General features: G+C 37.9%; 1 protein-coding gene across 1 annotated transcript; it reads left to right on the forward strand.

Annotated features, from left to right (window-relative positions):
- The first annotated feature begins 12,343 nt into the window (after positions 1–12,343).
- Positions 12,344–13,791, forward strand: LOC6529178 (phospholipase A1). The gene is made up of 2 exons (XM_015196757.2): positions 12,344–12,517; positions 12,574–13,791. The coding sequence occupies exons 1-2, from the start codon at positions 12,472–12,474 to the stop codon at positions 13,710–13,712; spliced, it is 1,185 nt and encodes a 394-aa protein (XP_015052243.1). The 5' UTR covers positions 12,344–12,471; the 3' UTR covers positions 13,713–13,791.
- Positions 13,792–14,080: the final 289 nt, after the last annotated feature.

The following is a 14,080-nucleotide window of genomic DNA, read 5'->3' on the forward strand; positions in this document are numbered from 1 at the left end:
GGCCTTACAGCGGAACAACTGAATTCAATTGTCCAGTCTGCAGTATCAGCAGCGTTAACAGCTCAGGAAAAAAATTTCGAAATCGGAATCAATGAAGTGGTCAAAAAAAATTGATAGTATAAAATTAGATGTCGACTTTTCGCCAAGGAAGAATGACGCTAATCGAATTTTATGATGAGGTCGAAAAGGAGCTCACGCTCCTTATGAACAAGACTGTAGTGTCGTACGATTCAACTGTAGCAGGAAGCGGATTCAGTCGAAAAAGATGTTGTTAAATATGATCAGATTAATTTTTTAGGAGCTGGTCCTCGCTACCTTATGTAGAACGAACGTTAGCGGGGAAGAAAATAAAACTCTTATTGGATTCGGGTGCTGCTGAAAATTATATAAGACCACTTGCAGAGCTGAAACATGTCACGTCCGTCAATAAGAAGTTTAAAGTTAGGTCCGTACACGGCTGCGACGACATCCAGCAAAAGTGTACAGTTGCTCTTGCTACATTTTTTTTACTACCGAGTCTTAAAACGTTTGAAGGAATTATTGGGTTTGATTTTATAAAAAAGGAGGAAATAATCTTAGATCCCAAAAATGAGCTAGCTATTTTTAAGGACGGGTCGGAAAATGTGTTATTTCAAAACTGCCAGGATGTAAGCTTTACCAAGACTGAGGACATTATAGTACCTGAGGAGATAGCGGCACCATTTCATGAACTGTTGGCTAATCAAATGGGTGTCTTCGCAGATCCTGACGAGGCACTATCCTATAATACAAACATCGTGGCCACCATTCGCACAAAAAACAAGGAACCAGTAAACTTTACCCATATCCAAAGGGAGTAGCAGAATTCGTCAAGGCTGAGATCCAAGTTATTGAAAAACAAGATTATAAGACCCTCGAGTTCCCCTTATAATAACCCAATATGGGTTGTGGATAAGAAGGGTAAGGATGAACATGGAAATACAAAAAAGCGACTCGTCATTGACTTTTGTAAGCTTAATGAAAAAACGGTCTCAGATACATATCCTATCCCGAATGTATCAGTTATTATTTCGAACCTGGGCGAAGCGAAGTATTTCACAACGTTTGATTTGAAATCAGGATTTCATCAAATCCTTCTAGCAGAAAAAGATAGAGAAAAGTCTGCGTTTTCCGTTGATAATGGGAAATATAAGTTCTGCAGACTTCCTTTTGGCTTCAAAAATGCGCCAGGCATATTTTAGAGAGCCATCGATGATGTCCTTAGGGAGAACGTTGGCAAATTTTGCTACGTTTACGTTGACGATGTGCACATTTTTTCTAAAAACATGGAGGACCATTTAAAACATAATGATTGGGTCTTAAACAGGTTTTTTCAAGCCAATATGAGAACATCACGAGAAAAGTCTCACATTTTCATGGAATCCGTACAGTACCTGGGGGATTCGTTATTACTCGGGGAGGTATTATACAAGTCCTACCGAGGTACAAGCAATACTTGACTATGAGGAGCCGAAAACATTATTTGGCGTCCGATCATTTTTGGGCTTACCAAGCTATTATAGAAGCTTCGTCAAGGATTTTGCGGCCATAGCTAGACCTCTGAGCGATATTCTAAAAGGCGAAAACGACAGAATAAGCGCCACACAATCAAAAAGGATCTCTGTCCATTTGAATGAAAGGCAACTCGAATCTATCAACAAACTGAGAACCATTTTGACCTCAGAGAATGTCATGCTTTTGTATCCCAACTATAACAAGTCGTTCGATCTCACCACAGATGCGTCTTTATCTGGTCTGGGCGCTGTATTTTCTCAGGAAGGAAAACCTATAACAATGATATCTCGGAGACAAACAAGAACATTCCAAAGGGGAGAGCAATTTTTCGTAAAGGAAAACAGAAGGCTGGGAAACAAGGTTTCTCCTCTCTATGCTGAACGAACTGTTGACGCTGACCTAGGCAAGCATCCTCGCAAATGGGAGAGAGGTCCATAAGGACAACATAAGATAAATTTTAAAAACTTTTAAGAAACTTTCCTAAACAAAAAAGAACTAAACTAAAACCGTCAGAAATTTGTAATTGTATAAATAAATAGCATTGTAACTCGGCATAAAGATATTTACATCTCAGTATATGCAGACGACGCCATTATCTCTACAAAAATTAAAAATATTACTTAAGTCAGAGAAAAATTTGTAGAAATACTGCAAGAAAATAACTTGTGGTGAACAACCTCTGGGGCCTCTCTTGCATACAAGTTAACGTAGCCGAACAGCGGACGAAAGAGAAGAGGATTGTTCTCTCACGAGAACAGCGCAAAAAATCAACGGTAAAAGTAAAGTTTTTTTGAAGCAAGCAAAGAAAGAAGAACACTGAGCAAGTTAATAAAATCAACGAAATCAACGAAAATAGCGTGGAGCGTGAAAAGAACGCTGAGCGAGTAAATAAAAACAATGAAATCGACGAAACGGAATACAAAGCGTGGAGCGTGAAAAGAACACTGACGTGGAGCGGGAAAAGAACACTGAGAGAGTGAATAAAACCAACAAAATCAACGAAAAGCGTGAAAAGAACTTAAGGGTAACCAAAATAAGGAGAAGTGGAACTTAAGCATTGACACAGCAGAGGAAGAATTTTTTGAACCGGTTATCGAAAAATAATTGAAAACTGTAAGTAGAACGCTCAATAAAAAAGATTACAAAAGATTAAAATATTACAAAACGAACAACCTCAAATATTTTTTGCCCTCAACAAATACATTATTAAAAACAATAAAATATTAACCCCTAATCTACAAAATATATTATATTTAAAACGGAAAGCGAAAATTTGAAACTTATTCTAAATAATTCATTAATATAAAATATATTTGTATTAACTATAAGAAAACATTACGCTTTTTGAACACATTGTACGCCCCCTAATATTGTAACAAATATTACAACAAACATATGCACATAACTTCCCTAATCAGTCTATGATCCAGTGAGAGGGAGACATTTAATGAGTGATAGAAATTTAAAAGAATTGCTACAAGGATTTAAAAACATTAAAATAAACTCCCAACAGACAGACAAACCCCGAACAAAACAAATATGGCCTTACAGCGGAACAACTGAATTCAATTGTCCAGTCTGCAGTATCAGCAGCGTTAACAGCTCAGGAAAAGAATTTCGAAATCGGAATCAATGAAGTGGTCAAAAAAATTGATAGTATAAAATTAGATGCGCCACAGTTTGAAGCTTACGAGGATCCAAAAATAAAATTCTTTATCCCGTGTAATGAAACACTTGATATTGTCAAGTCAATGCCGGATTTTGAGGGAAAGCACGAAACTTATGATTCATTGAGAAAGGCGGCCCATACTGCTTATAAGGTTTTTGAAAAGTATGATGGTACTTCAAAGCATTACCAAGCTTTAGGAATTCTAAGGAATAAGATAAAAGGGGCTGCAGATATGGTACTAGCCTCCTTCAACACACCGTTCAATTTTAAGCCGATTATAGCTAGGCTCGACTTTACGTACTCGGATAAACGACCAATACATCTAATAGAGCAGGATATGTCGACTTTTCGCCAAGGAAGAATGACGCTAATCGAATTTTATGATGAGGTCGAAAAGAAGCTCACGCTCCTTATGAACAAGACTGTAGTGTCGTACGATTCAACTGTAGCAGGAAGCGGATTCAGTCGAAAAAGATGTTGTTAAATATGATCAGATTAATTTTTTAGGAGCTGGTCCTCGCTACCTTATGTATAACGAACGTTAGCGGGGAAGAAAATAATTATATAAGACCACTCGCAGAGCTGAAACATGTCACGTCCGTCAATAAGAAGTTTAAAGTTAGGTCCGTACACGGCTGCGACGACACCCAGCAAAAGTGTACAGTTGCTCTTGCTACATTTTTTTTACTACCGAGTCTTAAAACGTTTGAAGGAATTATTGGGTTTGATTTTATGAAAAAGGAGGAAATAATCTTAGATCCCAAAAATGAGCTAGCTATTTTTAAGGATGGGTCGGAAAACGTGTTATTTCAAAACTGCCAGGATGTAAGCTTTACCAAGACTAAGGACATTATAGTACCTGAGGAGATAGCGGCACCATTTCATGAACTGTTGGCTAATCAAATGGGTGTCTTCGCAGATCCTGACGAGGCACTATCCTATAATACAAACATCGTGGCCACCATTCGCACAAAAAACAAGGAACCAGTAAACTTTACCCATATCCAAAGGGAGTAGCAGAATTCGTCAAGGCTGAGATCCAAGTTATTGAAAAACAAGATTATAAGACCCTCGAGTTCCCCTTATAATAACCCAATATGGGTTGTGGATAAGAAGGGTAAGGATGAACATGGAAATACAAAAAAGCGACTCGTCATTGACTTTTGTAAGCTTAATGAAAAAACGGTCTCAGATACATATCCTATCCCGAATGTATCAGTTATTATTTCGAACCTGGGCGAAGCGAAGTATTTCACAGCGTTTGATTTGAAATCAGGATTTCATCAAATCCTTCTAGCAGAAAAAGATAGAGAAAAGTCTGCGTTTTCCGTTGATAATGGGAAATATAAGTTCTGCAGACTTCCTTTTGGCTTCAAAAATGCGCCAGGCATATTTTAGAGAGCCATCGATGATGTCCTTAGGGAGAACGTTGGCAAATTTTGCTACGTTTACGTTGACGATGTGCACATTTTTTCTAAAAACATGGAGGACCATTTAAAACATAATGATTGGGTCTTAAACAGGTTTTTTCAAGCCAATATGAGAACATCACGAGAAAAGTCTCACATTTTCATGGAATCCGTACAGTACCTGGGGGATTCGTTATTACTCGGGGAGGTATTATACAAGTCCTACCGAGGTACAAGCAATACTTGACTATGAGGAGCCGAAAACATTATTTGGCGTCCGATCATTTTTGGGCTTACCAAGCTATTATAGAAGCTTCGTCAAGGATTTTGCGGCCATAGCTAGACCTCTGAGCGATATTCTAAAAGGCGAAAACGACAGAATAAGCGCCACACAATCAAAAAGGATCTCTGTCCATTTGAATGAAAGGCAACTCGAATCTATCAACAAACTGAGAACCATTTTGACCTCAGAGAATGTCATGCTTTTGTATCCCAACTATAACAAGTCGTTCGATCTCACCACAGATGCGTCTTTATCTGGTCTGGGCGCTGTATTTTCTCAGGAAGGAAAACCTATAACAATGATATCTCGGAGACAAACAAGAACATTCCAAAGGGGAGAGCAATTTTTCGTAAAGGAAAACAGAAGGCTGGGAAACAAGGTTTCTCCTCTCTATGCTGAACGAACTGTTGACGCTGACCTAGGGGCAAGCATCTTCGCAAATGGGAGAGAGGTCCATAAGGACAACATAAGATAAATTTAAAAAACTTTTAAGAAACTTTCCTAAACAAAAAAGAACTAAACTAAAACCGTCAGAAATTTGTAATTGTATAAGATGACAGGAAACACCAACTTTTGTTAGTCACTTAAGATATGAAATCGAAAAACAAAAAACGAAAAGAAAAAGATATAAGAATTTAAGACATTGATCAATGAGCGTTTTACTAGTATTAAATCTAGCCTAAGTATTTAACCATTTATTCATTGTATAAAAAATTTAATTTCTTATAATGAGACCAAAGGTATCCTGGATAAAACTTCGAAGCATATCCACTCTAAGACGTTGCGCCAACTAGATACATCAATCAACTTGACCTTCCCTGCTAATGCCCAGGAGATTCTTCAAATCGCCAGTACATTCGGGTTCCAAACAGCCAAACATAAACCTTCAAATCTAGATACGGCATACAAGCCGCTTAGAATACCAAAAAAATTTTTGAGTGAATAAGATTTTGGTAAGAAAACCTGGATTTACAACGATGGTTTTAAAGTCACCGACTCAACCACGTTTGCGGTCCTTAGCTGCAACCGTAAAATAATTGCAGGAGATAGGCTCCATATTTACAACTGAAGCTTTCGCCATTTTCAAAGTTTGCCTCCAAAAACGCTGGTAAATCTGTTATCTGCACAGACAGACTCTCCTCTCTTTCCGCTATACGCAATTGGAATCACAATGACCCCACATCACAAGAAAATTGGCACATTCTAAGTTATCATCCAACAAAAATCCATAGAAATAAACTCGCTTACAAAGTCACCCAAAAGAGACTTACACCATCAATCTTTTTCACTATGTTTAACTGCAAGAATATACAAAGTCGAATTCAGCTATACCTTAAAGAAAAGAAACTGTGCGAATGGGCACTCTTTATGCACAGGTAGGTACCAGTTTATAAATCCAAATTGCATCATGTTCAAGTCACCACCAAACGTAGATAAATGGGAATGCGCGACCTTCATTCGCCTAGGCATCGGGCACTGACGATCCACACATCCACACATACTGACGGAAACGGCGCGACCAACATGCCAACTTTGCGGGGACGAGCTCACCGTTGACCATATTCCAAACTGCACTCAATTAGATCTCATATTATCATAATAATAATATTATCAATATAATATCATATTTTGAAAATATCATAAAAATAAAAAAAAATGCCCTGAAAGCTCATTTTATTATATAAAGTAATGTCACACAAGATTCGAGACGAAGGTCCCCGTAGCTAGTATGCATTAAATTTATTATACCCGTTACTCGTAGAGTAAAAGGGTATACTAGATTCGTTGAAAATTATGTAACAGGCAGAAGGAAGCGTTTCCGACCATATAAAGTATATATATTCTTGATCAGGATCAGTAGCCGAGTCGATCTGGCCATGTCCGTCTGTCCGTCCGTCTGTCTGTCCGTATGAACGTCGAGATCTCAGGAACTACAAAAGCTAAAAAGTTGAGATTAAGTATACAGACTCCAGGGACATAGACGCAGCGCAAGTTTGTCGATTCATGTTGCCACGCCCACTCTAACGCCCACAAACCGCCCAAAACTGTAAGCGTAAGAGTGGGCGTGTCAAAACGTTTTTATCAAATCAATAAAAATTATAAACAAATTTAAAAATATCAAAACTTTTTTCAAAAGTGTGGGCGTGGCAGTCTTGTGCGGCTTGTGGGCGTGGCAGCATGGGTAAAAAAACTTGCACTGCGTCTATGTCTCTAGAATCTGATCAGGAATACATACATATATGTACTTTACTTGTACTTGTACTTGGTCGGAAAAGCATCCTTCTGCCTGTTACATACTTTTCATGACATCTATTATACTCTTTTACTCTACGAGTAACGGGTCCTAAAAACGCACCTGCTACATTTCAGCGTTGTATGTTGCCATTGTTTAGTATATTTGGACGACATTTTTATATTACAAGATCACATTAAATATCTTTAAAAATATATCTTCAAAAGTCTTCAGAGATCAAATATTAAATTGCAGTTAGATAAATGTTCATTTATGTATGGAGAATCTAATCTCCAAATATAGTATATCCAAATAAAATCGGCATCTCTTTCTTGTATTCTCTGAGTCACATCTGTAAAATAATAAGTATAATATTTCCAGCTGATTTCATATTCATATTCATAATCATAATCATAATCATAATTAACTTTTTAGTTTTTGAAGGTCTTGATATTATTATTACAAGGGACTGCAAAAGGAAAATAAGAGGAAAAGCAATTAACGGAATTTCATAGACAATGCTATATTTGAGTTTCCCGACTATTTGATACCCGTTACTAGCTAGTAAAACTGCAAAGGAGAAATTTCAGCACTGACAGTTTTTGACGGTTTGTGGGGTTAGAGTGGGCGTGGCAAAAAGACTTTTGTCAACTCGAGAGAAATTAACAAGACTAAGAAAAATATGAAAAATATCAAATCATTGTTCAAAAGTGTGGGCGTTGCAGTATTGGACGGTTTGTGGGCGCGGCAACATGAATCAATAAACTTTTGCTGCGTCTATGTCACTGGAGTGTGCATGCTGAATCTACCTTTTATAGATGTGAAATTTCAGTAGATATTTTTTTTAAGGGCACTCTTTATACATCTAATTACCCCTTAGCATTTAAGTTTAACAATATTATAAAATTATATAAAATCAAACATTTAATAATTGAAGACGAGAACGTGTATATACTTAGCCAAGAAATCTTTGTAAAAAGTTTTGATGATAATACATATATAAGCATTTGAAGATGGCTCTGCCAAAAGACTGCTTTAAGATTAAGAACATTAATAAATTTGCTTCCTTATTTCAGCATAAAATAGTTATAAATCGTTTCTAAACTGGGAACATTCTGAAAACAATTTGTTTTAAAATTAAACCATTTATGTTACTGATCCAGTACAGAAATGTACACATTTTGACTACACTATGATGCAGAAGCGTTTAACATTCGTTCACAATCTTAATTTCTTTTCAAAACATCCCATATATGTTACTAATTTAGTACATAAATGTTGTTAATTTATCATAAAAAATGGTTATCTCTTTTTTATTTTACTGTGCCGTTATTTATTTTATATTCTCTTATCATATGAGAACTATTTGTAAGTTTTAAAATCTTAACACTAGTTTATTTTGTCAACAGTTTATATGAACTGTCCTTTGATGAGACGTTTCTAAAAAAATTGTTCGCTGGGCAGGTAGGGCTTTGCGGCGGAGACGGGATTGACTGCTAAAATGCGTGTCTTCTCGCTAGTTGGTTGGGGTGCGATGTAAGCTTGACGTAGTATTTCTTCTTGATTTCGGCTATTGCTTTTGTGACTGGAGGGATGTTCAATTCTTGTTGAATGTTTACGTTTCGAACATACCACACGCCCCGGTGGATCTTTGATTGAGCTCGTTGGATGGAGTCCAACTCGGTTTCAGTACAGAGTTCTAGAGTACTACTACCTTGTGGGCCCGCTTAGCCGGGAGTGTGCGTTTATCAGCCTGTGCAGGGTGTTGGCTTCGAGTTTTAAGTGGGTTTTTATGGCTGCAATGTGCTTGCGCCAATTGAGACGTCTGTCGAGGTGTATTCCCAGTTATGTTACCTCTTGTGCTTTCGGTATCATTGTTTAGCGAAAGTGATGGACATTCCTGCCTGTTTAGAGTAAAGGTGAATTTATGGTTTTTTGTTCATTTAAATTTATTCTCCAATTTGAGAGCCACCTCTTAACGTCCACCAGGTGAAGAGCTAGTTGGGCTGATGCTTGGATCGGGCATCTGGAACGGCTAAGAATGGCTTGTTGGTAGGTCAGCTGTGTATAAGAGGTATAGAGTTGGCCAAGAACGCTGCCTTGGTGGACCCCTGCTCCAATTTGATGGTCATTGGATGTAGCAGTATTGCTTCTCACTGCAAACTTCCTTTCGCAGAGGTATGACTTAAGTAGTTTGTGCGTGTATTTGGGTAGTTTTAGCTTGATCTTGTGTATAAGTCCGTCTAGCCAAACTCTGACCCAGTGAGTGTGGCTGCTGCTGTTGACGAAATTAGGTGACCTGTCGTTACCTTTCCCGTTGTTGTTGTAACTGCCGTTGCGGAAGTTATTGATGTCACTGACTTGTTACTGTCTGTAAGAGAAGTGCAATTTCGGGAATGTTTAGAGAAGTTGTTGTAGTAGATTTGAGTTGCTGTGAATGGTAATGTTGGTGGAAGTGCATTTGCCGGGTTTAGGTTCAATGACCGCTCGCTTACTGCATTTGTAATAGTTGCGGGCTGTGTTGATATACATAAATGAGACGTCTTGCTCTCGCTGGCTGTGAGAGCGAATATCGCTTCGATTCATTGTTATTTTAAGTGTTTTTTTATTTTTTTTTTCATTTAATGAACGGACAGTTCTTGAAGTATTAATATCTGTGCTTACGCACTTATTGTTAACAAATGTGATTGCTTTGATACTGAAAAATGCCGGTTTTTTCCTTATTTTATGGGTGTAACAGCATATCACTTGCGCATGGCGGAGAACGTGGGGTAAAACACAGTTTAGTACCTGCTTATTGCCGATAAGTTTTGCGAATCGAATCGAATGAAGATTTTCCACGTCGATGCCACCAGGGTGACTAGAGGCCACTCTTCAATTATCTGCCACAGTTAATCGCGAAAAAATTATTTGTAATAGCTTGAAATTTTTTCATGCTTGCTGCTGTCAACGTCAACTGTCAGACGTCTTGGACTTGTAGCGGCAACTGAATGGTATTTAGTTTGGCTCGATGTATAAGTTGAAGCCAAACTTTTTAACTGTATTAGATATAATAAATTCTAAAAGGTCAGAAATATCGAAATCAGCTGTACCTCTTGCTTTTGAACGAGCTGCCGAGGTATGTACATGCAATAATTTTTTTCCCAGTCACAAAATTTTAATTAGTAATGGTGTTTGGAAAAAGATAAGATAAGGCACACGTATTTTGGTTTTTGACGGGTGCTAAATCCTTACTCTCCATATCTCAGGAGGGGAAAGCTAAACTCATAAGCCCGTGCATTTCGAAAAATAGGAATTTCTGTTAGCCTAAATATTCTTGCAAAGTGTAAAGTATAAAACTACTATGCTCCAAATCGATTAGCCAGGCCCATACAGGCTCGACCGCTGCAGCCTCCTTGCATTAATGCCAGCAATGAATTATGAACGTGTGTTTAACCTCTACGTGGAAAGAATATTAAACACACCTGCAAGTGAATTCCAATCGAGATATTATTGGGAAGAGCGCTCGCCAACTCCTAAAGTGTCTATTTGTAACAATTATACTTCCATGTGGTTACGTTACTTCGATCAGGCCCATTACCTCTGCATACACTCTCGCGGCTTTTACCTCAGCAATCGGCTAACCCCAACCAAAATATGGGAACATAGAGTGAAATAAATTTTTATGTTATGAATCCTAAAAAAAATGTGGTTTTGTATCAATTTTTCGGAGTGTTTAGCGGGAATAATTAATTACTTAGTGGGAGCAGCTGATAAATATCTATTCGGCTCATTATTTGAATATGACAAAAAAATAGTTAGAAGATAAACTACAAAACTTAGAGGGCTAAAACATAGAATTTAATGAAATATTTAAAATAATAAATAAACGAGAAAGAACGCTTTAGTCGAGTTCTCCAATTATCTGATACCCGTTACTCAGCTAGTGGAAGAAATTTCTGCACTAATATCTTTTGGCGGTTTGTGAGCGTTAGGTTGGGCGTGGCAAAACGATCTGGCTAATCGAGAGAAATGTACAAGACTAACAAATATGTGAAAAAATATCAAAACATTTTTCAAAAGTGTTGGCGTGGCACTTTAATGTGAAGATAAAAACAGACTCGTATGAAGAAGTATAATATGCTTTGAACATTTTGAGATATTTATTAAACATTTTTCTTTAATATATTGAAGATTTACACATAATCATACAATTAACCAGAGTAGGAATATTTTATCTCAAAATAATAAAACACGTGGTTGGAAAACATAAAAGAAGAAAAGTGTTTATCAATCAATACTTTAGTTAACTTGGTTAAGCAGCCAGACTAAAGACACTTTTTTTCTAACATATACACACTTCATTTAAGAAAACACAAAAATATAGAATTATAAAAGACCCAGATAACATAGGCTGTCCAATCGACAGAAACCATAACTAAAAATAAAAAATATAAATAATGAAAAGAACTTCTGACCAAAGTCCATTATCGCTGCCCACGTCGCTGTCGTTTATAAAAGGCATTTTTTCAAATTTTGTATTGATTAAAAAGCACCTTTTCAATAAAACTACTTTCAAAAATCCTTGTTTTTATCTTAATTTATTAAGATAATAAAATCTTTTTTTTTTTGACTCTGGAGACTAAGCTGGCCATCACATATTATTTTTTCCTTGTTTTCTAAGCAATTCCTTGATGTAGCATTTTATTTCCCCAGAATATTAAAAAAGACGGTGTGCTCCGAGAATTTCCAATGCCTTTTATGTTACAACTTGGTGCAGTGCAACGTCATAATGTTAATATATAACCGGTCATTCAAACTAAACACGTTTCAGTTGGAATAAACGCGTGTTTGTATCAGAATACGGGCATTGCCTACTTTAGATGGGCATTTTTAATCAGGGACTGACTTTATGGGTTTTTTTCTACTTCCGCTCTAATAACGTTTAATTAAGTTTATACATATGTGTTTGTGTGTAAACCTTTTCAACTGTTTACTTAATTTGCCTTCATGAAATTGTACAAATTTGGATGAATCGGGTGCAGCAAATATTTGCTAAATCTATTTTTTTTGCTTCTCTTTGCTACCCACTGAATTAAAAGTCTAAAGCAACTTCTCTGTTCGAGCGCGCTACCGATCTTAGTTAGATGAGCATTTCAATTACTTGGCATTTGCCAACTTTGACGTACTAAGGCTTTCTGGGAAACTAATGTATCAAAACCCAGAATGCAGCGCGCTATAATTAATGTTGTTCTGACGGAAGCATATAAAGCCACTTCGACTGATCGAACAGAACCACAGAGTGCAAATGGCATTTGAATTGAAAGTTTCTATAGCTGCAGCTGATTAAATAACTTAACTAATAATGCGGACACATCTGCTTTCGTTTTGGCTGTCTGTGGCTACAATATGTAAGTTTATAAATATTGGCAAAGAATTATAGTGCCTCTTTATAAAGCTTTAATAGCATTAGGTAAAGGTATACACAAAGCAAATGCAGTCAGGGTCGATTACGATGCTGAGATGAGAGAGTTCATGAACGCTCTACCGAACCTCGATGATACTCCCTATGGCTTAGGACAGCGATCGGATATCTCTACGGAACCGGAGGAGGATGATATTTTGGCAAGCCTGGATGATGAGTATGAGGAGGCTATGCATTACGCCTGGAACACATGTGACAAGGATCTCAGCGATTCGCGGGGAATCGGGAAGTTTCTGGACCTATCATTTATAAAAAAGATAGCGAGTAACCTGAATCCATTTGGCAGCAAGAATCTTCGCATGCACTTCTACCTCTTTAAGAGGGAGTTCCCAGAGTGTGGCAGGGAGGTGAATTTCTCAATCGAGCGAAAGTGGAAGCACTGTGGCTTTAATGCTTCTCTGCCCACAAGGTTGATGATACATGGTTGGATGAGCCAGTCGCGTGGCTCTTTCAATCGGGATGTGAAAAATGCATACCTGAAAAAAGGGGAGTACAATGTGATCGTTGCCGATTGGAGTTCAAGTTCAGCTAATATAAACTACTTTTCGGTGGTAAAGCTTATAGAGACCCTTGGAGCTCAGTTGGCCCAATTTATAAGGGACCTTAATCGTCAGTTTGGAGCGGACTTTGACAACATGTATCTTATTGGTCATTCCTTGGGAGCACAGATCGCTGGTTCTGCCGGGAAACGTTTGAAACCGAATCAGGTAAATACCATATTTGCTTTGGATCCCGCAGGTCCAAAGTTTCGTCATCGCGGAACCGAATTTCGGATAGATCCCAGCGATGCAAAGTTTGTGGAGTCTATGCATACGAGTGCTAACTTTGGATTTCGTCGGCCTACAGGCAATGCCACCTTTTATCCAAACTATGGAGCCTTTCAGCTTAGTTGCTACTACCTAGGCTGCTCCCATATTCGATCATATCAGATGTTCGCCGAGTCCATTAATTCGGCTTTGGGATTCTGGGGGACGCCTTGCACCCGAGATAATAGTAGGTGGCAGTGCGACCAGAGCCAGCGACAATCCATCCAGATGGGAGGTGAGCCTTCGATTCATAAAGAAGGAATCTTCTACGTGAAGACCTCCGCCAGTGATCCATTCGCCCTTGGAAAGCAATAAGGCGCACAGACAGACGGACGGACAGACAGACGGACAGACAGACAGACGGATAGACAGACGGACAGACAGACGGACGGACAGACAGACATGGCCAGATCGACTTGGCAATTGATCCTGATCAAGAATATATACCTTATATGGTCGGAAACACTTCCTTCTGCCCGTTACATACTTTTCAACGAATCTAGTATACCCTTTTACTCTACGAGTAACGGGTATAATTATGTTTAAACGAATATGGATCTTTTACCAGAGGGTAAATTGATATCATGCAAGTTATCCAACCCGCAAACATAGCACTCTATCCCACTTTATAAACAAATTTTAAAAATCAATTAATCCTTTGTCTTTGCTTTTGTCATTGCCTT

This window comes from Drosophila yakuba, chromosome 2R (assembly GCF_016746365.2).
Source record: "Drosophila yakuba strain Tai18E2 chromosome 2R, Prin_Dyak_Tai18E2_2.1, whole genome shotgun sequence".
Taxonomy (NCBI): domain Eukaryota; kingdom Metazoa; phylum Arthropoda; class Insecta; order Diptera; family Drosophilidae; genus Drosophila; species Drosophila yakuba.